The sequence below is a fragment of the Typopeltis vanoorti genome, chromosome 12 (genome assembly GCF_054136105.1).
Source record: "Typopeltis vanoorti isolate ZY-2024b chromosome 12, IOZ_Tvanoo_1.0, whole genome shotgun sequence".
NCBI lineage: Eukaryota > Metazoa > Arthropoda > Arachnida > Uropygi > Thelyphonidae > Typopeltis > Typopeltis vanoorti.
Window position 1 is genome coordinate 5,201,659 of NC_143560.1, and position 27,435 is coordinate 5,229,093.

The 27,435-nt window shown below is 35.2% G+C and overlaps 1 protein-coding gene across 2 annotated transcripts in view; it reads right to left on the reverse strand.

The window, feature by feature from the left end:
* The window catches only part of LOC150100555 (nephrin-like), a 252,244-nt gene that overhangs the window by 88,584 nt on the left and 136,225 nt on the right, over nt 1–27,435 (reverse strand). For both annotated transcript variants that reach the window (XM_090401365.1, XM_090401366.1), the window contains exons 3-8: nt 21,944–22,065; nt 18,434–18,491; nt 13,529–13,681; nt 9,397–9,564; nt 4,400–4,690; nt 584–792 (exon numbers count right to left, since the gene is read on the reverse strand). In XM_090401365.1, the coding sequence (XP_090257491.1) occupies nt 584–792; nt 4,400–4,690; nt 9,397–9,564; nt 13,529–13,681; nt 18,434–18,491; nt 21,944–22,065 (1,001 nt within the window). The remainder of the gene's footprint in view (nt 1–583; nt 793–4,399; nt 4,691–9,396; nt 9,565–13,528; nt 13,682–18,433; nt 18,492–21,943; nt 22,066–27,435) is intronic.

Genomic DNA, 27,435 nt, shown 5'->3' on the forward strand with positions numbered 1-27,435 from the left:
AACAGATTATCAAAATTTATATTAATGAAATTTTTAGACAGAAATCAAATTGGCTGGCGATGTCTGGCTTCCACCACGATAAATAGCATAACTTAACATGTTAATTAAAAATATATATTTATGACTTTAATTAACACATTAATTATGAGATTAAGGCAGTCCATCAACTCCAAATGAAGATAACTAGTGGCATGTTTAATATTAAATTCTTGGCGACAAATAATTATTTCCTCTTTTTCGTCCTGCTTCATTTCCTGGACTAATTGTACAAAAAAAAAAAAAAAAAAACTTGCGATCGCTTTACTTGCGTGACTTTTTTTTAACTTATCCAAAACATAAAATTAATTTGTTAATTGGAAAAATAATATTGCTTCTATCTTCTTCCCCACACACACATCCAGCATCGAAACTTTTCCTGTGTAGAAAACATCTTTAGAATTTTATGATTTTTTAATTATTTATTAAGTTTATATGAAAACAATTACGTAACACCCTTTCCTCAAACCGAATTAACAAGTTAAAACCAAAACTACATTTTCCATTCTTTTTTTTTTTTTTTTTACTTTGTCCAGTTTTAATTTACCTGCCTGGAGAGAGTCACCGATATATTTGACGTTGTTAACCATCCACTCCTGGTAAGTTGGACATCGGACATAACAATAAACGGTCGACCATCAACTACCCATGATATTTCGGCTGCCGGATTGCTTGGCCCAGCTGAGCAAGAAAAGTTGACGGTTTCGCCTATCTTTCCCTCTTTTGGACCGGTGATGGTGATTTTAGATGGCGCAACTGCAGGAGAAGAAAGGAGATAAGCTCTTGAGATAAAGATGTATCCATAACACTATTATGCACTTCTAACTAGCTCAAACACCAACTAAAGAACTGTTGTATGCTTGGCTACAATCTTTTTATACTAAATACATATCTAAATCATGTAGTGTGGTTAATATTTAAAATGATATATAATATTTAATATATTTAAATATTTAAAAATATAGAGAACATGCTAAATTGCTATAATTTCGTGAAATTAGAGTTTAATCGGTGAATATATAGGGTGTCCCAAAACTCACGCAAGAAGTAATTTTGATAGAAAATACAGGTTTTTAATTAAAAATTGTAATTTCTTATTGATTCATAAAGTATACAGTATAGGGTTATACATGGAACAGCATATCGGGTAAATGGCCTCCACGGCTTTGCTGGCACATACGCACTCTTTTGTCGAAATTTTCCATGACCGTTTTGCATAAATGTGGCTGAATTTCGTTGATACAGCGCTCAATTTCCTCCTACAAGGCGTGGGTGGTCGTGGGCTTGTTGACATAAACCTTAGACTTCAAAAAACCCCAAAGGAAAAAGTCCAACGGCGTTAAGTCACATCATCTGGGCGGCCAATTCTGATCACCAAAACGGGAAATTACACGACCAGGAAATGACTCATGCAGTAATTGAATTGTTTCTCGGGCTGTATGGCATGTGGCACCGTCTTGTTGAAACCACATGTCGTCCACATCCATATCTTGCAATTTAGGCACAAAAAACTGGATTATGATGTCGCGATAGCGAGCACCATTAACTGTTATTGCCTTACCAGCCGCATTTTCGAAGAAGAATGGACCGATGATGCCTCCAGTCCAAAATCCGCACCAAACAGTGACACGTTGTGGATGCATTTGTTTCTCAACAATCACTCGTGGATTTTCTGAACCCCAAATGCGACAATTTTGTCGATTAACGAAGCCATCAAGATGAAAATGAGCCTCATCGCTGAAGATGATTTTGTTCGAAAAATAAGCATCCACTTGTTGTTGTTCCATAATCCATTCAACGAACTCTCTTCGCTGTGTGTGGTCAGTAGGCTTCAGTTCTTGAGTCAATTGAACTTTGTAAGCATAAAGATGCAAATCTTGCGTGAGAATACGCTGTAGAGAGCTTCTCGAAATGCCCAATTCGAGACCACGCTGCCGAATTGTTGTTCCTGGACTCTCAGCAAAACTCTCACGAACTGCTTCGATGTTTTCTGTTGAACGCCTTGTTGAAGGACGTTCTTATACGCCCAGCCTGTATAAGATCACTAATTGATCCAGTTTCCTTGAATTTTTTAATTAATCTTTTCACAGTTGATGAAGTTAAATCACTATTCCGACCATATTTTGTACGAAAATTGCTAACTGTAGCTGCCAAACCTTCATTATTTTTAAAATATAGCTCAACAATGAAATGCGTTGTTCTTTCGTGTAGAGCTCCATTTTTAATAACCCTGAACTGTCAGCTGTCACGCTGTCTTTTTTTTTTCTCGTTGGCAACACTTTACCGCACAAATGGCGCTAAATTTAAATCTTGCTTGAATTTTGGGACACCTGTAGAAGAAATCCGGTAAAAATAAAATTAAATTAAAAATTTGAGCTTTCTATTCACTGGGTTTGACTTTGTCCGACGTTTATGCTTTTGTTTATAAATTTTAATATTAGTAGATTACATGAATGCGATTCTGGACATTTCTAAAACTGATTTCGATTAAAAAAAAAAGTTGTTAATAGTCTTAGAAACGATGAGTGAAACTGTGTTGCTACAACAGGAAAACGAACGAACAGTAAGTATAACTGTAGCTCGAAGGAAAAGGAATTATCTTAATAAACTATGTCGAGGTGTGTAAATTCCAATGGCAGTGAGACAGTTTTAATGCCAAAATTTGAACGAAAATTTCAGCTAATTGATTAGTATTATCGGGTAAACTATGGAGCAACCAAATGGAATGGGAAATAAAACCTTTAGGCATCAGGTTTTATGTCAGCTGAGTGATATATACTTTCTCAGGTCCAAGGTCAGACTAGAAACGCCTCTTCCTTGTGATTTTCCCTGATCATATCCTTACTTGATGTACCATCACATCAGACAAGCTGCTGTTCTAAACCAACCACGTATTATCATCAGTATAATGACTTCCTTTATAATACTATATAAAGCGAAGTGTTTGCAAACTCCGCCTCTTTTTTTTATTGGTTTCTTCCCTTTCCCGGTATCACAAAATATTTCTTCTCCACGCGATGCTATAATTGTATCCTCTTCTTAATAAGGCAAACGAAAAACGCCGGCGCCACATCTACTTACCTCGGCCTCAATGATTTATATCACGTTCTTTATTTTACAGCATAAATCACGAGCATTTTATTATTTTAATGCATGACATCGTAATAAAGAACATTTTCCTAATTATTTTTACGATGTATTGACAAGATTAATGAATATTTATGTTCAAAAATAATGAACAGAATGTAAGTCACATGACCCAGTGGGTGAGACATCTTGGCTGCCGATATCAGCAGCGAATAATTTGTTAAAAAGAAAAACCCGCTGTGCTTCTTCCCAATAAAAGAACCACTTTTGTAATACCACAGAAGGACCTGGTATTTTCCTTCTTTGAGATTGATATGAAAGCCGATGAACATTTCCAGGAAATCGACCACACATGCAGCTTGCTACCAGAACGTTTTCTACTGACCAAATAACATAGTCGGTAACGTTGTCACAGATCGTCTAAAGTAATTCCAATGCGAACTTAGCCTTTCTGACACTGCTGGAAATGTAGGCGAAGTCTTTCTTTGAAATGACGTTTAGTAATGGTTACATTTTGGGATTAATCGCTGAAATGTATTGAAATCGGTTGTTTGGACTGCAGTGTCTCCTCGGAGAACACAAAAAAAAAGTCACAAAGAGCCAGTATGAAGGAAGAAAGGACCACAGCAATATTTCTTGGTCGTTTACAACATTCCCTATGAAATTACCAAATTTAAAACACCGTATACAAAAACAAATGAAAAAAACAAAACGTGTTAACGTGAAAAATATCAAAAATACCTCAAATGTAACCATAATGCAGTAAAACAAAAAACCTAACAGCTATATTTGTCTAATAATAATATATACATTAATAAGTTCTTTAAGTTTTTTAATTAATTCATTTGAATGTTGAATAAGAAAAAAGTTTGTAGTAGTCATTCATTTTTTTTCTAACTCTCAACATAAATCATCTTCGTCTTCCCCTTACGTGTTAGGCTTAACCGCCTGCCATAGCCAAGTAATGGCGTCATATGTTGTTGACATCAGATGCTGACATAAATGTATTTTCAAATTCAAAGAAGAAAAAAAATTCTCTTTATTCCGTCCTTTTCAAAATAAGATGACATCAAATTTCATCTATGAGGTTACCTTTTAGTAACTCCCAACTGTTTCTCAATTAAACCAATTTCGTCTTAATCACCACAAAATTCGTAGTTTGGAGAAACGTTGCAATTTCTACTCAATCACGTCCATCAGAAGACGCAGGCCAAATATTCAGCGCACTGCAAATACGAATTATTCAAAAGAAAGCTTGAACAGTAGCAATACTTACAAAGCACACTCAATTTGACGGATGCGACTCGCGAATGGTAGGTCACTGAGTTGGACGCTTCACATCGATAAATCGCGTTGTTGTCCATGGCATCCACTGTGAACGTGTGTATATTGGTGACCTCTTTCCCGCTGGTTGTAAAGGACATGTCGATCTGCACGTTGTCCCGATACCATATAAGCTCTGCGGGTGGGTTACCACCTCGTGTAATACACGCTAATGTTAACGTATCGCCAACTTGAACAATGTCGCCTTCCTGGTACCCTTCGATTTCCGGAACACCAGGCGGATCTATGGGAAGGAAAAAAAAAGATATTTAACTGGATTACAGCATTTATTAATCGATCTTATATTGGTATCTAGAAGCTGCGCGTACTGAAGCTAAATAATATGGGGAAGGGAGGTTTTAAGAAAGAGAATCATAAGAATTAGAATTACTGTATTATCAAACGATTTGGAAAAAAAGGTTAATTATCACTTCCCAACGATAGTATTAATATTCAAAGATCGTTGATTGGCTTTTGTCATTTAAGTTCAGATGCGGCCTACTGATTAATTCACTGACTAATCCACTCGCATCCAATTTCATTTTGACGTCCGGTTTCCCTTATCCATACCTAAGTAGCATCAAAGAAGGTTGCGCTGTTACTTATACCTTAACTTCGCGTGTCTTTAACTTTTAAAATTTTTATGAAGATTTCACATTCCATTTTTTTTCATGACCTATTCTCTTCTCTCTATCTTGCTTTCCCATCTTCCTATCTTTAACACGTGTGCTGGACAGGTTAATTAATCATTGATAATACGACATTCTGGGTCAAACTAAGTACAGGATGATCAAAATTAAAGTCACCCTGTTCAAAGGCCTTGTAAAGCGCCATCCAGTGATCCAAATGCTGCGACGTTTTACAAGAATAAATTGTGCCTCATACAGAAGCGATATCTGAGAGAGAAAAATAGTTCCAAAATTCATCACCAAGGGCGCTATATGATGTATCGAATGTAGATGTGGTAATTTTTCTGTGTGTGTAAGAAGGAGAAAAGCGACATAAGCATAAATAACACATTTTATTCACTTCCATTATGCATTCAAGGGCTGTACTGTTCAATGTGCTGCCCTTCCCGGTATGCCACAAACTGCATCCTTTGCGCAGGGTGTGGCAGAACTCAGCTAGTCTGGACTGATGTTGCACCATGCAGTGGGAAACACACGACTCATCACTCTGGCTTCCGTGAAATATTTTCGAAAATCTCCTCTACGGATCAACCGATGAGTGGAGGGTCCCAGCCTGCATGAAAATGATCGAATCCATGAACAAGAGCTGCTGTGGATGTGGCACAACAAATTTGTTTGTCATATCGCGATGCCACTCGGAAGCAACTGAGCAGTCACAGGATCCTCGTGCCAATTATCCTCAAAGAAGAATAGTCCGATGATAAACGAAGCTGTAAACCAACATCAGACAGTAACTTTGGGGGAATGCAAAGGAATTTGTTGGATTTCATGCGAGTTTTGTTTAGCCCATCCATGGCAACTGTGGGCATTCACAGCCCTGTTCAGGTGAAAGTGAGTCTCATCTCCCCACAAAATCATCCATGGCCACGCAGCGTCCAACTCCACTCGAGCAAGGAATGTAAAAGCGAATGTCAGTTGACTTTCAAAGTCCTCCTGGCGCAACTCTTGAGTCAGGGTTATCGTGAATGAGTAGAAATGTAAACTCTTTCCAGACAGTTGTGTAAGGCAGTAGTATCTTCATTCACTGGTTCTGAACTGATTGGTTTGGGACCATTGCCAGGTCTAACTCCCGACGATCCCATTTCTTCAAAACGACTAATCATCCATTGCCGAGCACACGGAGATAGTGGACCTCGTCGACATTTATTCAGCTGAAGAAATTCGCTAAGTGCAGCAACAGCATTGCAGATGTTTAGGTAGTACAGCTTTACGAGCAAAGCATGTTAGGGAAAGGTTAGTGCCATCATTCTGGGCGGTATTAACAACTAGAATGAAGAGGAAAATTCCGTATCCATCTTTTTTTAAATCTTCCAGGCACCTGTCGAGTTGCGTGCTATACAAATTCGATGCATCTGATATGTGCGTAACGCCCCTTGTGGTGAAATTTGGGATTATGTTTTTTCAGATGTCGCTTCCGCATGATGCACAATGCATTCCCGTCAAGTTTCGCAGCATTGGCATCACTGGATGGTCTTAATTTTGATTAGCCTGTATACTGATTAATTCATGATTATATCCGTGAAGAAAATAACTGTTTTTCTATGTAAAAAACAGCGATGTCACTTGTTTATACTAATTATTTGAAGATCTGAGCAGAATTCTTGAATTTCTAGATTGACAGATACAAGGGAGGACTGTTAGAGTTCTTCATCGTTAGGATTTACTCTACCTGAAACGACCGCATGCGAGATATGTTATTTTGTCGACTGTGTATGCGTGTTTTCTAGCTGGTTCGTCTGTTTCGGAAAGTTGGAAACGGCACATACTTTTTTTTTGGGGGGGGGGGGGCAAAAGAGACTTGAGTTACAATAATCCTGTGAAGAATCTGAGTGTACACCGTCTCTGAAAGAAGAAGTAATCATAAGGAAAGGTAATTAAGTCTCTCAGACTGACAGAGATAATTATGTTTTTCAAGGCTCTGAGGATTAATTCTAAATCCATCCTTCTAGCTAAATGGCAAACGCCTCCGTTTGCCATTTAGTTAGAAGTGACAAAAGTCGAACCCGGATCTTTAGCAATATGTGCCCATTGGTTGCAAAAGATCCGGGTTCGACTTTTGTCACTGATGTGAGCATTTTTCTGAAATAAAAGAGGTCTTTCAACTGGTTTAGTCACGTGAATACGGCAGGATTTTTTTCCTTCCGGATAACTCTAATTTTCAAACATACAACGTAAACTGCAAATTTTATCCACGGATATTTTGGGCATTCGATTTGCTTTAAGTGGAGGGTTAAAGCTAATCTGAAATTGATGGGATTAGTTCTTTCGCTTATCACATCCCAACCAACTAACGTCTAACACTTAGTTCAGCGACATGCGTTCTCCCGACTACCCCTTCTTTGAAACGATTCCTTGGGTAACAGCTACTTGTAACTCCTAAGAATCTCTCCATCTGTAATCTGGTGATTTTGTCGCTATTAAAACTTGTAATAAAGGATTATGTAAAGATATTAAATATTCATTATTATTATCACTAATTAGCATTACTATAACCATCAAAGTTGATTCGTTGTCTTTTTTTCTTTTGAAGTATTTTGTTCTTTTTATGAATTGAAATCTGCTTTCAACTAACATGTGATCACTTTCAATTTCGCTCCCTCTAAAAACCCTTGCATCCATGATATTATTATTTAGTTTGTTGTTAATAATAATGTAATCTATTAGTGATTTCGTTCTTCTTGCTCCCCATGTGTACTTATGTATATTTTATGCCTGAAGAAAGTCTTGCTGATTTTTAGACTGTTAAATATGCAGAAGTCTCTTAATAAAATTCCAATGCTATTGATTGCTTTTTCATTTTTATTTGTTTCATCAATACATTCCTGAAGTTTTCCGTAAAATTCTTCTGTCTCTTCCTCTTTTCCGTCTACTGGTGCATAAATTCCAAAAATGTTTGAGTCATAATTTTCATTCTAACTTTGATTATTCTGTCTGATACCCAAGTTTAATCTAAAATTTTGTTTTTCCATTTTTTATTAATCCAAATTGCAACCCCAGATGAAGCCCATTGGTCTTCTGGAACTCTAGAGAAGATCATGATTTTCCAGAATTTGAGATCCCTTTTTCTTTTTTTTGTGTCTCAGTTATTGCTGTTATATCAATGTTTCTATTTCTTAGTTCTCTGTTTAGCTCATCAATTTTGTGTCTGATTCCACGGACATTCCAAGTAGCTATTTTTAATTTTTCAAAGAGAAGTCCCTGTATATTAGCCGGGTCAATTCCGATTAAATCCACCTTATTTTATTTCTTCAGAGCTTTGCGAGTAATTTGAAATTTCCTCCGGATAGGCCACCAACCTTTCGCAGGGTGAGTGCGATGGTGGGACTGCCATCTTAAAGCCTCCGAACCTGTCTTTTTGGAGGAAAAGCAGACTCCCACTGTGAAATGAAAAAAACATAATATAATAGGAAAGAATCGTTGGTTGTAGTAATACTATAATTTACTATAAATTACTATAACTTGTTCATGCATAAAGGAGTTCATGATTCTTTAATTCAACGAAGCTCTAAAAATCCATCATATTTTATTTAAAAAAATATTTCTGCATAAGATATTGAATTCTTAAGTATCAGTTTGAGGAACTATTCAAATTTTATTTTATCAAAATTTATCCCTCCTCCAACAGACCATAATAAACATTCAATGATGGAAAATAAACCAAGAGAATTGAGGTCCTGCACATTTATTTTGCTTCTTTTTATCATAAAAAGTCATTTTTGAAAGCTAATCAGAGGAATATATATTCGTTCTGTCAAAAGTTAATACGCGAGTCTTTATATATTCGTCTGTCAAAAGTTAATACGCGGTTTTAACTTTTGACAGACGAATATATAAAGACTGGATCCAGTCAATGCGGTATAAGCGGGATTAATAATTAACCCCTTTGTCGCAGGTCAACAGCCTCCTCTGCAACGAAATCAATCACCAATTTTTTCCTAGCTTCCCAACACAATTCGGAAATTCATTATTTATCAAAACTTTTCCTTCATCCAATTATGAAGTTATTTAAAACGTTTTACAACCAACAACAAAAACTTTAAATAATAGTAGGAAAGTGATAATCAACTTTGAAAAGAACGTCTTGGTCTATAAAGAGACGCTTCGGTAAACACCACTACTACCTAATTCAGTTGGCAGGCATGACTGAGAACAGCACAGACCAAAAAAAAAAAAGCTAAAAAAAAAAATTATCCCCCCCCCCCTCGCCAACAGCTCATCGATATAGTTTACAAGTTCCATTAAAACATAATTACACGCTTACATAGGACACTGATGGTGACAGAGGCTTTCATATTTTGAGAGAGGGCACGGTGGACTGCCTCGCAGGAATAGCTGGCTCCGTTGTCATCCATGATTACGTATAAGGTAATTGTGCTGGTAGTGGAATGTAGACGGTCCCTTTTGTTCTCCTCCTTCGTGTGGGAAGACCCTGAAACACATCGAGATAAATCAATATGGCTTTCATCGGACTATTACAATCACAGAGAAACAGGAACGCGCGTTCTGCATATACCCACCCCTTCCCAGGAAAACAAAACATGGTCATGTTTGATATTAAATGAATTTAAAATATATTTATTTTTATTTTCTGTATTATTTGATTTTTTCTATTAATTCATGGGTCCCGCTCATCACATCCTAAGTTAGAAAAATTCAGTTCTCGAATACAAGTCACATTAATTAACGCCATTTCCTTCAGATGACGAAACATGAATAAAATAAAACTTATATTTAAATTAAAACACTGTATTTTAAACTTGATTATATCTTTTGTTTTTGGTAACTTTTTTTGGTTCTTACAAAAATATTAACAAAATTCAGTAACATTTAAAGATAAGACACACCTAGAGAAAACAGTGTACGTTAAAGATACCAAGAAATTTTATACTTGGTTTTAATCCTTTTCCCAAGTAACCAAAACAAAGTTTTGCGCGTGAAATATATTCACGTCTGAGCTACTTGTATAGAGAGGCTAATAACTTCATATTACTTGCCTTAGTATGTATCCCATAATGCAAAGCACACCCCCTTTAAGGCGTGTATAATGGAATGCATAAAAGGAAGGGCCACTATCCAGACCGATTTCGACCTTTATTGAGGTCTCTTCAGTGGGAGCCAGACCCGGGAGAGATACCAAGGTTGAAGTAATGCAGAAGTCATATATATATCTCATATACAAGTAGACAAAAGGTGATTGACCTTCTTAATATCTTATGTCTGGATGAGAGAAAGATGTACAACGTTTTTTTACCTTGGTGTAAAATACGTTAAAGATATCTCTTCTCTGTATCAATAAAGGTCGAAACCGGTCTGGACAGTGGCCCTTCCCGTTATGCATTGCATTATACACGCCTGAAAAGGGGTGTGCTTTTGCATTATGGGATACATACTAAGGCAAGTGATATAAAGTTATTAGCCTCTATATGCAAGTAGCTCAGACGTCAATATATTTCAAAACCAAGTATAACATTTCTTGTATCTTTAACGTATTTTGCACCCAAGGTAAAAATTTTCTAAAACAATGCACTGTTTCATAAAACATCTCATGCACTCCGTCGATTAGCAAATGTGCTCCAGCAAACAACAGATAAACAGGAATATATCACGTCAATTTATTTCAGTACTTGCAATAAAACGAAAAAAGAAACGTTTCGAATAAGAATGCACCATTCTCTATCCTCCATCATTTTAATTTGTATATCTTATCTCTTCCGGTTTTTCTCTATTCTTTTTCTCTCTGTCTCTCTCTTAGTTGCCTTTTTAACATTTACAGTGTTTCATTCTGCTGAGTGCCGGACATGTGCACGCTCTGTGTAATAATGGCATCTCTGTCTTCTTAGCTATGCAAAGCACACCTGAGTATTGAATACCTTTCCTGCCTGTTCCTCATATCCTCGTTACGAGTTGCATCCAAACAAGGTTTTTTTCCCTCCTTTTGGATACTTACAGAATAGCCATGTGCTGCATAGAGCGTGCTAGTTACCTAGGTGTAACTAGCACGCTCTCAAGAATGCAGCAGCCACTAAAGTTGTTATTCACGAGGTGAAGCACACAAAGGAATTGTGTTTTGTATTTCATGAGATAATAAAAAGAAGCCAAACAGGAATTCGATAGCTATGTCACATCCTCTAGCCATGTCTCAACTACTTGTAAGTGCAGCATCTCAAACACAATAAAAGTTTCCGTATTATTTAATCATCAATATCACAAATGCAACTCCTACTGCTACAGAAAATAAATCTTTCTGCTACAATAAAAAGTATCTGATGATAGACAAAGTTGGCATGTGAAATGTGGCTTGTGGACTATAAAAAAGGTCAGCAATGAGGTAACAACTGAATTGCCTTCAAGTCAAAGATTAAAAAAAAAAGGTAGAAGATACTTCACAATATGTAGTTTATGGTTTACTTGTTTTAAATCTTTGAAATAAACAAAAAAAATCAACCCACTAAACTTTCATGCATGAATATACAGAGTAAGAATGGAGGTCGGATCAACTTGAACTTATGACAATTGAGAAAAATCCAATACTCTTAATAAAATTCAAAACTGAAGATTACAGAAGACATCTTGTTTTGTTTCTATGATGTTTTATACATCGCGAAGAAGTTCGAAAGTACAGGAAGAAACAGGGTTGAGTCTGGTTCTACGACATTATCCAGTTTTTCTGTTGTTTCTAGTGGCTGTTGAAAAATACAGCAACCACTAGAAACATTATCAGCTCGAATATGAATGAAAAAGAATTCCACAAACTTTTTATCGGTTTTCGATGTACTACATATTATCGAAATGCATCGATTCCATTTCGATTTTAAAGTATGATGTGGTTTCTCTTAGAGATGCTAATAATTTAAGATGTTTTCTTGAAAAAAAGTAGAATTCCTTTGGAACCTGGGGAGAGATGAAGTTTCAATTCTGCGAAACTAAATTTTCAACTTGAACCATAAACTTTGAGGGAAGTTTGCGATAGCCAATAATCGGATAGAAGGGGGGTGAGGCTACATATTTCACATGATCTACAGTTGCGTTATAATTTCGCCAGTTAGACTTGCATAAACACGAAACTATTAAGAAACAAACAACTTTCTGTAATTTTATAAACTTGAACTGTCTTTAGGAGCCTTCAGTTTAAAATGCATTTTTATTTTTTTTCTTGAAACGTAAGTAGACATTTATGAGCTCAAAACTAATACGGTAAAAATTAAACTATTTATTTACCATATTATTCTGAGATATATATTCTAATCTCCGTGATATAATCTTTCACATAAAATCTTAATCTTGTGTATTTGCTCAAAGTTGAACAGAATGATTTCTGGAGCGACAACTGCTGATGTTGTTCGAGGCGAACTCACCAAACAGAGAAACAAATTTATAATGGATTAACTCACTTCGTGAAACGTGAGATTAAAGTGCCTCCATATGGACATAATTATTCTCTTGCTCAGTTTTAAGAGCTGTTTGAGAGTTGCTCTTATTATAACCAATTATGAGATATTATTTCATGGAAATATTCATTCTTAATCTTAATGGTCTATTATACTTCTCAATAAAGGGTCGTATTTAGTCTTGGGTACAATGCCGTCATTGTCACCGACTCAGCGACCATCCCATCTTGTCAAAACACTGACGCCAAACAGTCAAGCTGCATCTTGCATAAAACACCACAATAAAAATCTCACTGACAATGAAATACAAAAGATTATTTAATAATAGAGAATTAGCATCTGCAAGATAATTTTTTCTTACGGATTTTAATATTGATTGCTATTTCTTTTTCTTAATATCGCTTCATCCCTCTTACCTTATTTTAAAACTAATCTTGAAGTACTTTGGTCCAATTATTTTCCGTTTTTTATAGGCATAACATCATCTCTTAATTTTTTTTGTCTTTCTATCTTTCTCTTGTTTGAAAGGTTTTCTTTTCCTAGTCAATTTATTTCCTCTTGATATCTTTCAAAGCAATTTCCTTCATTTATATTATTTTTCTCATCGATCTTTCTCTGAGATTTCCTTTTTTTGCTTTACCTCTAATTATCATCCATCAAACCTCTATCTCAATGGCATTCTCCTTTTTCACCCTATCTTCTCATCTCTCATTCTGTTTTTTTTTATTTCAACGTTTTCCTATTTTTTATGTTCTTACTACTGCTCTCTCTCTCTCTCCACTCTCTCTTTCTCTCTGTATTTGTCTGTGTCGTAATGGACTTGTAATAAGAGATCTACGTTACTGGTCATGTGAAAACTCCTTTTGACCAGAGGGGGAAGACGTTTTCCTTCCTTTGAGGGCACTACTAGAAACACGGCCAATGAAACATAATATTACGAAGTCTGAGAACGCAGTATTACACATGCAACAACACTACATCCACTCGTGAACACAGAAGTCTTACCTCCATATAACTGTACACCATTTTTATACCATTTCAGCTTGGCTGCCGGTTTACTGCTCTTGGCCACGCACGTGAGAGATATCCGTTCTGCCTCCCGCACTTCAATTACACTACCGTTGACGTGGTGATGGATAACAACTTCTTTTGGAGGAACTGGAAAAGTTTTAGAGAACACTTAGACGGATGCACATATGTCATGTCAGAAAATGTCTCGTGTGTGCGAGCTAAATTGATGCTATGCGTGCAAACATTGAGCCCTTACTACAATTAAGATAATTTGGTGAGAAAGAGGGGAGTGAAAAATGTGTTTAAATTAACTAACACGTGTCTCCACATGAGTCATCATAATTTTAAGGTTGCAAGATAAATAGACTAAAATCTATAACCGGAGTAAAAGCGGTATGTGTGAAAATTCAACACAAATTTAAATTATTGTACGATCCCTGCATTTTACAATTTCCGGTCAAGTATAGGAAGTATTCATTTGATATTCTGTATAATTTTGAGGCATGTGACAATTCGTACATGATATTCAATATTTTGTATCCCTACATGATCTACCCCACTGTTCTTAGCAACAAAGGTTCTTCTTTCGATATCCAGCCTTTAAATCTGGAAGGGAGGATTCTGGATGTTTCTTTATGTGCTTTTGTCCTCTCTTAGGAAATCCACTATTCTATAAAACTCGAAAATGTATTCATGAAAATAGTGCGGGTGATTTATTTCCTACTATAGATGGAAAAGAATCCAATCAGAAAGGAAATGCAGTTGGAATTTGAGAGCAGAAGGAGGATTTCAATCCAAAAGATGGGCAGCAAAAAATATACAGAAACAAAAATTAATACAAAACTTGAGGTTAAGAAAGAAAAATACACAAGATGTCGAGATAATGTACGAACGCACAAATCTTCTGAAAATAAATTTCCGGAAATGAGAAAAATGCACACACACGCACGCTCAAGTGCACGCAGAATTTTCCCCCCGATTTCAAATGTTTATTATGTGAATACCGTAACTGCCATTGATAAATAATAATCCGCGCATTAAAACGAAGAAGATTCACTTTTAAAGCATGCAATTTCAATAAATTATCATGAGTCGCTTTGTATCAACGTTTAATTATCAAATTCAAAATGTAATGTGCTTCCAGAAGTACACTGCAGTCCTGGAATAAAACCTTGGCGAATACCAGCAAACATCGGTACCTAACCCCTTCCCCATCTCAAATGTACTGTTTCAGGTAAGATAAGTAAAGAGCATTTATATACTTATCGCCTACCTTCAACAGTAACCTCGAAGAAGAAAATTATGAGTGAGGACTGAACCTCTTCAGTTGTGGGTGGGTGCTAACAATTCTTTATCTGTGCAAGCACGTTCTAATTCGCTTGCAAAGGCGACGATGACTCGGGATGGAATTAGCAATGCTCATTATAAGCTTTTGTGTAAGGACTGCTACAAAAGCTTATACCATCTTCGTGATGGTATAAGCTTTTGCAACTGTTTGAAAATAATTTTCAATACTAGTTTTTCGGTATGTGGACTTGGTGGATCTACTTTCAACTTAGAAGTGAAAAATACTCGTTTTTACACAAAATGGGGCGTTGTGATGTATGTTTCCTTATTATGTGACAGCATGTGTGTTTCCATCGTTACTAACTTCCACAGTATTGTTTTCCACAGCAAGTTTCCGACATCTCAACCATTAGTATTCCAAACAATGGCTTGATTTAAGAATGCCTTGTTCATGGCAATATAAAATCCGATCCATGTTAATATAAGCTCTTTTCTATTACAATAACTTAAGGAACGAAACTCTATAGTTTTGCAAATTCCTTTTGGAATATCCTGTATAAAATTGTAACGGGAGTTACAGACAAGTTGAATTTTCGCGATGTTTGAAAATAAGATTAATTTAACATATCGGCTTAGTACTAAACATGAGCAAACATTCCAATTATGGGCTAATTGGAATGTTTGCTCATGTTAATGCGTTATGAAGCATTTGCTACCAAGCTAAACATTGAAAATATTTCTTTACAATCTAAACAAAAATGCTGACAATAATCGAACAACACTAGGAATTATGTATGTCAGAAGTAATAGGACAAAACCTGCATAGATTAGTAATGCACGTATAATTAACATGCGCAATTCCCAATGAAAAATCCGAGTAACAGATGAAGCTTTCATTTGCTAAAAAAAGTTTATACAAGACAACTCGACAGTGAATTCAGGAGCTGGTTACATACTTTTGAAGGAGACAGGGTCTATAACTCTGTTGGGCAAGAATGAGCAACTAGACCAGTCTATAACTCTGTTGGGCAAGAATAAGCTATAAAGAAAGGCAACATTTGGATCCCATTAAGCAAATTTTACACCTTTTTTTCTTCTATTTCAGATTTTTAAGAGTAACGTCAATAAATGATGTTGCTCTTAAAATCTTTACTATCTCATATTGTTCTTTCTTTTTTCCCCTTTCAATCTTCACAAAAACAGGTTTCTATCCACTGTTAAATATCGATCTATCTACTATTCTCCAAAATAGGGAAGGGTTCACTTTAATGGTGTCTCACTTTCCTAAATACAAAGCAGTTGCTTGACCTCTAATTACCTTCCATATATCTTTAAAAAATACCGAATGTCTGTGAGAATCACCTTTAACATTCAACATTTAATATACACCTTTTATACGTGCATATACTTGAGCACCAAAATGTGTGAGCAACAAAATCTTACTCATATATATATATATATATATATATATATATATATATATATATATTATCTTTTCCATATATGAAGATTATGATCGTACCACCTTCAACTGTGTACGGTACTTGCGATCTATTTAATTATAGTAATTATGCTCAATTTTTCTGAATGACAATCGGATAGATGTTCTTAAAATGGCCAGTTTATCCACTGTACAGCTTTACCGAGATCAATAGTCTACAAACACAGCTACTCTGTCCTTCCTATTAAAGAAAATGCATTGTAAAAATCACTTAGAGGCAGTTATTAAAAATTGGTGCAGTTCATGGAACTTAAGCGCGCACACACACACACACACACACACACACACACACATATGAACCATTGCTTCCGTTTCTAGTTACTGTTCATCGATTGATTGCTTTCAACGGCTGACTGAGCAATGTACAGCGGGTGCCACCGCCTGTGTCTAGTTCAGTGTCACGTACATATGCATGCACTTCGAGATACTTCGGGTGTGCGAAAGAAAGAGAGGAAAATATACTCGGAATTCCAAGTAGAATTCTCTCTGTAACTAAAAGGAAGGCTATTATTTATAACTAATAGTGAAAAACTGAGCTAATATATACGATATGACCATGTTTTGTTGGAGACTTTCGGATGCCCATAAAGATAAAGTTATAGTGGTCGGGATATTAAATGGGGACACGCGGACTTTCAGACATACACACACCCGTGGATATCTAAATGCGAGAAGTGAATGGTGGAGTCAGAAGAAAACAAGTGAAAAAGAAAAAAACCCATTCAGATATGGAAACTACGAAAAAGACCAATAAACAATGAAGGGTTGTATAGACACAAGAAAAATTAAGTTCCATTACAAGACTCAAGCGATTCAATAAATTTCAGAACTGCCACGAACAGCTGTTCTTTCATTAAAGGATTAGTTGAAAGTGCCTTTGAAATCCACACAAAATAGCAGCTTCTCAATTATGAGTCTTGAAATAAGTCAATAAGACGATGTTATGCATTTGTCAGGACATATACAACAGTGCAGTGTCGTCTAGTAACAGAACTTGTTCAACAAAAGCCAAAAAACAGAAGTTGTCAGATCAACAGATCGATAAAAGAGTGTAAAATATTGACGGTTTAAATGTGAGAGTTCAAAACTTTTCGTTTTGAATTTATTGCATGTCTTATTTTGTGTTGTCGTTGTTTTTATTTCTTGAGTTAGCCACGAATTTTCAAATTTAGACATAATCGGATATCCAATATCTAATAGGTTTCAAACTTTATCCTTATAAGGACTGGCTTAAAGGGGCAAAGCAAGAATGCTTTTCATCTTCCCCGTTATCTGTAGAGAACAGTATAGGGATAAGGTTATTGAGCTATTAAAGCTCTGATCATGGCAGATGGTAACAGCAATAGCCGAGCCTCTGTTAGAACTTCATTGGCTACATCATTGCCATCCATTACCCCCCCAAGGTTATTATTAATCACCGCATCTCACGGTCGATTCCACCAATTAGGTTTCAAAGTCCTTATCCTTATAAGGACTGGCTTAAAGGGGCGAAGCAATAATGCTTTTCATCTTCCCCGTTATCTGTAGAGGACAGTGTAGGGATAAGGTGTTATTTTAAGCTATTAAAGCTCTGATCATGGCAGGAGGGTAATAGCAATAGCCGAGCCTCAGTTAGAACTTCATTAGCTACAGCATTGCCATCCATTACCCTCCAAGGGTATTGGATTCTTCAATCCAATTAGGTTTCAAAATGTCGTATTTTATTAGATATAGTAACTGTAAATAATCTTATTTAGGGTTTGTAAAGAAAAATTAATAAAACACTATTATATATTTCCAAAATAAACCTACAACATATTTTTAAATAATTTTACAAAAGTTACATAAAAGTTATATAAAATTTAGAATTCTAATCTCTAAAATTCGTAAATACACATAAAATTATATATGTATATACAATATTTATATACAATTTTATAGAATTATTATTAATAAAATTAATTTTGTTAATTTATAATTTAATATTATATTTATATTATTAATATTATTTCCTATTAATAGTGATAGTAAAATATTAAGAATTATTAAATGTATACAGATTTAATTTGAATGAAAATAAATTCTTAACATTATCCGATGCATACTGTTAAGTTTCAATTAATGTACCTTACCTAAAACAGTAACTTGAGCTTCAGTGCGAATTGGGTGGTTTTTTGGAGCGGGACCAACCTATTGATAAATAATATGAAATTCGACAATAATAAGAATTATTGACACAAAAAAATCAAAGTTAACAGATATAACAAAAAAAAAAAAAATAATAATAATAATCAAAACCCGTAGCAAATCATTTTGGCTTTTGTTTTTATTGATAACGTTTAGAATTAATAAAAATCCCAATGGAAACAGTTCAAAATTAATCAATAAATCGATTCTTATTATTGTATTTCTTATAGTTTTAGGACGTAAAAATGTGAACATGTAATATTTCATGAAGGATAGTCTAAGGAGCAAGCCGGTTAGAATTTCAACAAACATCTGTTTTGCGAAATTTGCTTAATGTGAATCACAATTTTAAACTCCGAGAGTAAAATTCACTTGATTGGAAAATTCTTTCGCTAAGAAACGCAGCATTTTTCAAAAGTAATTCTGTTTTTTTTTTTTTTTTTTTTTTTATACGAGAGTGGTTTGAAAAATTCTCGGCCTAACAATAAAAAAACGAATTTATAATTTCAAAGTTATTTTTATTTTTCAACATAATCTCCCTTAAGACTAACACATTTATGCCAGCGATACTCCATCGCCATTATCCCGTCCGTGTAGTGGTTCTCAGTAAGATCTGCAAAACACCCCTCTACAGCTGCAATCACCTCTTGATTCGAAGAAAAACGCTCACCAGCGAAGAAGAGTTTTAGTTTTGGGAAGAGATACAAGTCAGAGGGAGCTTTTCTCAGGAATTGTTTCATCTAGTCTGGTTAAAAGATCGGAACAATATCCCCCGGTTACTGTTTGACTATTTGCAAAACAATTAATAAACAAAATGCCTCGAGCATCCCAAAATATCGATGCCATGACCTTTCCTGCTGATGGAACCGACTTTGTTTTCTTTGGCGCTGAACAACCGGCTTCTGTCCACTGTTTTGACTGCTGTTTGGATTCTGGTGTGCAATGGTGAATGCAAGTCTCATCCATAGTAATAAATCGACGCGCAAAATCAGTTTTATTCTTGTTAAAACGCTCCAAGCACTGTTCAGAGATTTTCATGCGATGCGGTTTTGATCTGTGAGCAAGTGCGGCACCCACCTTGCGCAAAGCTTTTACATTTGCAATTCTTCATGCGAAATATATCCTACACGTTCTTTTGAAATGCCTATAGTCTCAGCAATTTCACGCACTTTGACTCGCCGGTCATCCAATACCATATCGCGCACTTGATCGATGATTTCTGGTGTTGTTACTTTTTAGACGTCCTTCACGTGGATCATCTTCGAGGCTGGTACGGCTGCGTTTAAACTTGGCAGCCCATTTCTTAATTGTTGAAAACGAAGCAGAAGTGTGCCCATAAACTTTTATGAACTTCGAATGAATTTCTTTCGGCGTTAAACCTTCTTTTACAAAGAATTTTATAACCGCACAATACTCGATTTTATCCATTTCAAGGGATACAGACAACACTTTGGCTTCTGACAGCTGTATAAAACAAACTACTTGATATAGTGACTTGCAATTTCATATGCATGCTTATGACAGATGTACCAACATAGAAAAAAAATCTTGCCGATAGTATTGCCATCTATGGTCTATTGCTATTTCCATCTATGTCGAGGCCGAGAACTTTTCTGACCATCGTGGTATAAGAGTTATTTTTATCTGTAGTACACAACACACCGAGCCTTAAATCAAGAATATCTTTATCTATGGTACTTATATCCACTCTTCTGCATTGATGTCACAAACAGTAGATGCGTGGGATGCATCCTGGCAGAGATGTCCAAAAAGCAGGCATCCTTGCTTTTGTTAAGTGTGTCTTGTTTACGAAGGAGATCTCTCTCAAACTCCTATCTGTGGTAGATGGAAAAATTACATCAGTCCTCTTTTTAAACAGAACTTAGTTAATGAATTATGAATGAGATTATAGGGTTTCTTCCCGAAGAATAGACAAAAAAAGGATATATGACCCTATTTAGTAGCTATCAACACAGGGATAAAGTTGGCCACCTTATTCCATTAGCACTGCTCCAATTTCGATGAATGTTTCGATCCATTAAATTGGTAATGTGAAGATTGAACGGAAGATATAAGAGAGGAGTGAAAGAGCAAATGACAATCAACTTTCATCCTGTGGCCTATTCGGAAAAGAATCACAGAACACCAGAGATCTAATGAAGGAAATCTGCCTCGAGAAGTAGCCAGATGTTCTTTAGCAAATCGAATCCCAGAAACAATTCTCTGAATTACTAGTCATCTGCAAGTGTTTATTCTCAAAATTCTGAAGCACAATGCAAATTCCGAGTGCGTTTTCTCCTTAATGATCAGCCAATGGAGTAAAGGCAGAGAAAACAAGTGGGCGTGTCTAGACCGGAGTCACTTCCAAAATGTTTGTTCAACATGAAGCGACTTTAATGTGCTTCGAAACGAACTAGAGAGATACGTAGTATCAGAAAATAAAATAAAATCAAAAATATATATTCAACAATAACGTTTTAATTATTTTTATTTTTTGTTCCAATTTGAATGATCAATATACATTTTTTCCAACTAAAATCTAACATATTTTAATCTGTTTCCTCTCTTGCAAAACTGTCATCCAAATTTTGAAAGAACAGATTAATATTACATTATATATTAAATTTATCTTCTGCTCATTTCTCCGTATTATTTTTAATAAATAAACAAAGAGCGGACACGAAACGTTTTTTTTCTTCAACCGTTTGTGTGTCTCATATTCTACTCTACAGAAAAAATGTCGAGTCCTTCACATTGCTAAAACCGAAATCAGGCAAACTCCGATTTCCATTATGTATAACTGAGTAGTACGTGAAATGCGTATATTCATAATACATCATTATAGTGTTGGTTAACCAATAGGTCGAGAACTATATTCATAGAGGTGCGAGATATTTTTTAAATGAAAGAATAAATGAATTTTAAAAGATAAATAAAGTTGCACGCAGTTTGATATTAATTTTTATCGTAAAGAAAGATAAGTAGATTACACAGTAAAATACTAATTATTGTAATATAGAATGCAATACTTCTTAATGAAATATTTGCGATACTTCAATATACAATACAGGAAATTATTTTTATTTGATTTCACATGAGACACACTCAATTGACCAAAGAACGAATATCTGTGAAACGTGAAAAAGACCAATGACAAGATTTAACGGACGTTTGTGACGAAATGTTTTACATATTGCAGAAATGGACTCTATAGAGTCTTTTTTACACAAGCACGAATGCCAAAATATGAAGGTTTCTTTTCTATCCCCCCCTTCATTTTAGAAAACACGGCGTGAGTCGCGAGATCAAATATTATTCATAGATTTTTCCGTCGTCGCTGTCACGTATCTCTCAGCAGAGAAAATATTCAAGCACTCTAGAACATTTATGAATTCCAAAGACAGGAGGGCATCTTCGCAAGCAGAATAAACATAGGAAAAATATTCCATACATACCTGGCACTGATAAATTCCTTCGTCTTCTAGATGTGCGTCCCTTATTCGAAGATTATATACACTACGCTTCTTGTCCACTATCATACTATATCTAGGATAACCCGGAATATCTGGATCGAAACCTAATTAGAAACCACAATTAACTAGAAGTTAGAAATGTTATCGTATTTGTCTGGAATACAAGCACTCCTGTAGGTAAAACTGACAGAATGAGAGTCAAGTTTATGCTAAAATTAGCTCGATCATATAAATTCTTTAAATATATTTAACCATGCTAGAAACTAAAGCACTAGCAAAGGATGAAAACGATGTTGTTAATATGCAACTAAGCACAAACAGGCGTAATATGTACTGCTTTCATATTACAATAATATATCACGTCTGAGTTCATTGATTTCAAAAGTGGTGTATGATAAATATCTAATGTAGAAACGAGAATAAAATAAGTTACTTGTGACATGCACCATTAAAAGGAAAGAACAATAAATATTCTGTAGTATTTTATACGAAGTTGCTAAAATATTTGTTTACAGACCTCAGGAATTAATTGATTTAGTGCTGCAATACTTAAAATATCCTTATTAAATTTTAATAATATTAGATAGTGCAGTCAGATGAGACTTAGGTTCCATCTCGTAGCTGATATCGGTAATATTTTTCGAAGTAAAAAGAGCTTTTCATGTACAGTTTCGGTCTCACGCTAACAGGAATAACTGGTGGGTTTTCATCACACATAAACATGTCTGAGAGGTCAGCCATGAATATCGTGGAGTGCAAGAGGATCACACTAAGTAGGTTTGATAAAAGGTGTCAGGTAGGAGTAGTCTAAGGGATATCGGATCTTGACATTCGCAGAGGGTTGCCTTCATAGGATCTGGGAGTAGGGGTTAATAATAACGAAACCCCTTGTAAGGATAGCAAAAAGAAACCGAACATGGATAAAACAAATAAGTAAGACTTTAACTATTATCTCTCTCTCTGTCTCTCCATCTTTCTCTCTGTATGTATGTATGTATGTATGAAACAAAACATTTTCCAAAGAGCTATTGAACAAAAAGCCTGTGAAATGCTCAAAATGATATCGATATAATCAAGAGAAAATGTAACGTCTATTTTTTGCGAAAACAGATATCTCAGTTTATGGTTAATCAACTCAGCCAATAAACATTAAGTGCGTTTCGTCTTTCAAATAACAAATCACAGAAAAGCCGCTTGTAAACAGCAGTCAAACATCACAGTTGCTGGGGAATCATTTTCCAGAATCAAAACCAATATACAGGACGTTACACAGCGTTTGTGTGTGTGCGTACCATACATCAAAGTATAGCTCCTTGAACAACGAACATTTAACGCAATCACTAGAGAGGGAAAAAAAATAAATTCGTACAGTTTGAGCCTTAAACGCATTTGAAGTTTAGCAAAAATGCTCTCGTAATATCCTCCATTAGTTTTCTGAGAGATGTACACCGCGTATTCTTTTGATAAGTTGAGGAAATGGGAGAGTTAAATCAGACGTTAGCATTACTTTCTCTTTTATGAAGCATCGCCTGAAAAAATCCATTTTCAAATGGGACCGAGAAAAGTGCATCTCCGAGCATTACCTCTGATTGAAAAATAAAACAAGCGGTCTCAAAAACGTGGTTTCAAATTGTTTATCCGCGTGATTTACGAATAAGAAATCCCTCCGCTAGTGAGTGACTGATGAAGTTGCTCATCACAGAAACGCAGATCGTTCGTCTAACGGGAACTGGATGGAGACGATTATGAATTCCGCATCATTTGCTATTGAACCGACACGAACGTTTTAAAGGAGAATGTGTGAGGTTCAGGAGACTAGATTAGCATCGATATAAACTCTGTAAGTATTCTTAATTGTTAATTGTGAGCTATATAAACGGTCCTCAATCCTATTTACGAAAACAATCCAAGAGTAGAAATACTTTCAAATCACACTAACTGAATATCAGATAATATCGTTGTCGATGATGACATCACAAACTGCTCATATGAAAATGCATTATTTTCTGATTGGCCAACTCTCTCAAACATATTAAGGATAGCATTCACTTAGCCATCGTTAATGGGAGTTGTCACTAGAATGACAACTCCAATTGCATCTAAATGTCTTATATTGATGCGTTTTCTCTGATTTTTTCATTTAAAAAAATACTTGTATTTTTATTCATTTTAATTAGGAAACAGCAGACTTCCATACGGAGAAAGCACTTAAAATAATTTCTGCTTATAATTTTATATCCGACGAATTGTTTTTAATAACAAATACACCAGTTTACAATACACACAAATTTTATTATTATTATTATTATTATTATTATTATTATTTTAATTACATAATTGATACATAGTATAAACAAGACATCATATAAACAAAAATTTGACTGGTGATACAGAACAATTCAGATTCTACCCAAGAATCTAAGAATAGTCCGTCAGGTAGCGTCGTAAAATATGGACTGTTCAAAGTAATGTTGTAGGTCATATGGGGTCACTTCGTTGATGTTTAATTGCTGTAAATAGTTGGACAGCTTCTTTGAAGTTGCACCAGGTGCACCGATAACTATTGGGATGACTGTGGTGTGTTTAAGCCACAGTCGGCCAACTTCGATTGCCAGATCTCGATATTTAGTAATTTTTTCCCGTTCTTTGTTGTTAATGTTGTTATCACTGGGTGCTGCGATATCGATAATCCAAACCTGTCGATGTTCGATAATTGTGATGTCAGGTCTATTGTGTTCCAAATGCCGATCAGTCTGTATTCTAAAGTCCCAGAGAATTTTTTCTGTTTCGTTTTCCAATTGAGTCTCTATTTTATGCTTCCACCAATTATCAGAAGTAGGAAAGCCATATTTTTTGCATGCATGCCAATGAATTATTTTGGCCACTTCATCATGGCGGTCTTTATAGTCCGTTTCAGCTATGTTGCTGCAGGTACTGATTAGATATTCTACAGTCTCATCTTTCTGATCGCATAATCTGCATGTGCTGTTATTATTATTGATAATCAGAATTTTTGCTTTCATTGCATTAGTTTGTAATGCCTGTTCTTGAGCTGTTAGAATAAATCCTTCTGTTTCTTTTTTAATGTATCCGTATTGTAGCCATTGCCACGTCAATTTTGTCCTCAGTATCTCGAAGAAATTGGCCATGCAAGGGTTTATTTTTCCAGCGCACATATCGGATATTTTGTTGTTCCTTTTTGTAATCGGATTTGTTTCCTGTTACTTTTAGATTATTTATTTATTATTATTATTATTAAATGCACTTCAAAATCGCAAATCCCCTTTATGCTGTTAAGCAAGTTAAGGAAATATGAGTACAAGAGCTCCGATTTTATTACTCTTTTAATGAGGCCATTAGGATAACAATGCAGGTTTATATTTCACACTTGTTCTCCAAATAAACCAGACTTACGACGAGTTTCTATGGCTCTAACCAAGACAACTTCCTGGATATAGAATATCCTGAAACCCGACGACTAACTTGGGATAAGTTTCCATTCGCGATATCCGGAGAGTTGTCTTCTGTGAACTCGGTGGGATGTCTCCAGAGAACCCCATCGTGTTCAAGTGGAGTTCCCAGAAGCTTCCGTTAAAGGCGCAGAAATGGGATATATTCTTCACATCTGTTGTCTGTGAAACTAGAGATTTTACCGAAGGGGAACTTTAATAGAAATGTTTGCAAAGAAAAAAAGTTTCTTAACTATAATTTTTCTTTTTACTTTTTACTGAACATACCGTGGCCAAAAGTCTTTTACCAATTTTTCAGGTTCAGAAAGGCTATTTTTAATTTTAATTTAATTTATTTTATTGTTTCCCTCAGATGTTTTTTTTTTCGATATTAGAAACTCAAAATTCCGATTTTTGAGTCAAAATTTTGAACTATTGGAAACGAGGTCAGCACGAAAATTAAAATACGCGCATTTTAGTTTTGACGATTAAGGACGGGTATTTTCGTTCATTACAAACCATTATCAAACGCTGTTCCGTTTAGGATGGTTACCACCAATTCCAATTGAGAAGCCTCCAGAATGCTGAGCGAAGCTAACGTAATAGCATTAGCGCTGCCTGCTGGCAAACTTGGCAAACTCGGTTTGGACGCTTTTGAATGTGAAACTCAATTACTTCTAACTTTCATGTTTTATTTTTGTAGGGGCCCAATAAACGAATTGAAACTGTCAGAGAAGAGTGTCAAGAAATACATAAGGACGCATTTCTTCGTATTTCTTTCATTCTCTTTAACATCTGACTGAAAAGTTAATTAAATTATAGGATATTAAATTGCTTCTTAGTCAAAGTGAAGAAATTAATGGTTAAGTTGTTTTCTACTTTTTCACTTCAATAATGTCGGAAATAATTAATCTCTCTCTTTCTCTCTCTCTCTCTCTCTTTCTCTCTTTGTGTGTGTGATTAGCATGCCTTTGTACTTTTTATCTTTTTAATTTAAGATGTTAAAGCTGCACTCTAAGTTGGTTCGAAGGCTTGGCGAAATATTTTTTCTTTAAAGATATGCAGCTGATCTGATTTGTTTCACGATTTGTCGTTCCTTAGTAAATGCTAATGCCAAATTCACCAAGCAATTTTCAGATTCTCTAAGGAATTTTTTTTTCTTTATTAACTACGACCTCTCATTCAAATATGCAGTTCCTCATTGTAACGATCTGCACAGTTATTGTAACAATTTTACTGTACTAATTACTACGACTACTGCACAGTTCTCCATTGTAATCGGTATCAAAAATCATTGATTTTGACATAGCAAAACAAAAGAAAAAAAAAAAAAAGAAAGAGATTAATAGACAAAAGCGATTTTCTACGTTCTGTTTATTATTGTATCAAGAAGACTTATTAATTGTCTGCAGGGGCCGCTCGTGCATAGGCACTGCGGAACTACAGCACCCCCAATTTTTCTCGATATATAAATATATTCATTATTTATTTATATTTGCTTGTAACATTTAATTTTATCATCAACAATCCCATACAATTCTCTTATTTTGTATAAAAAATAATAAAAATCCATCTTGTAGCACTTAGGAGAGCGAAGGACGCTAGCAGCACTGTGTTTACCGCAGTGTCATATTGCTACGCGCGCAAGCATATGCACGTTATAGTGAGATGCGAGCTATTAGCGTAACCCTGCACTGTCCGTCGCGCAGTTCCACTGTTGTTTATATGCAGTTTGCACCAGTAGATGAGTGTTCGTAGTGTTTATCGTGTTTACTCCGTCTCTTAAAAAATTTGGACATTGCACTTAAAGACGTAACATTTGTTATAGTTTTTATTTTAGAACATTATTGGGGTTATGATAAAAGATTTTATTTTTAAGTAAATTTGAATAATACCAAACTGTATACTTTTATCAATAATTAACAATATTGTTCCATGTTTAATATTTTTTTTTAATTTTTACCATAATTTTGATGTTTTATCCAAACAGGTATACACTGTACTTACAGTGTGTATGTATATTTC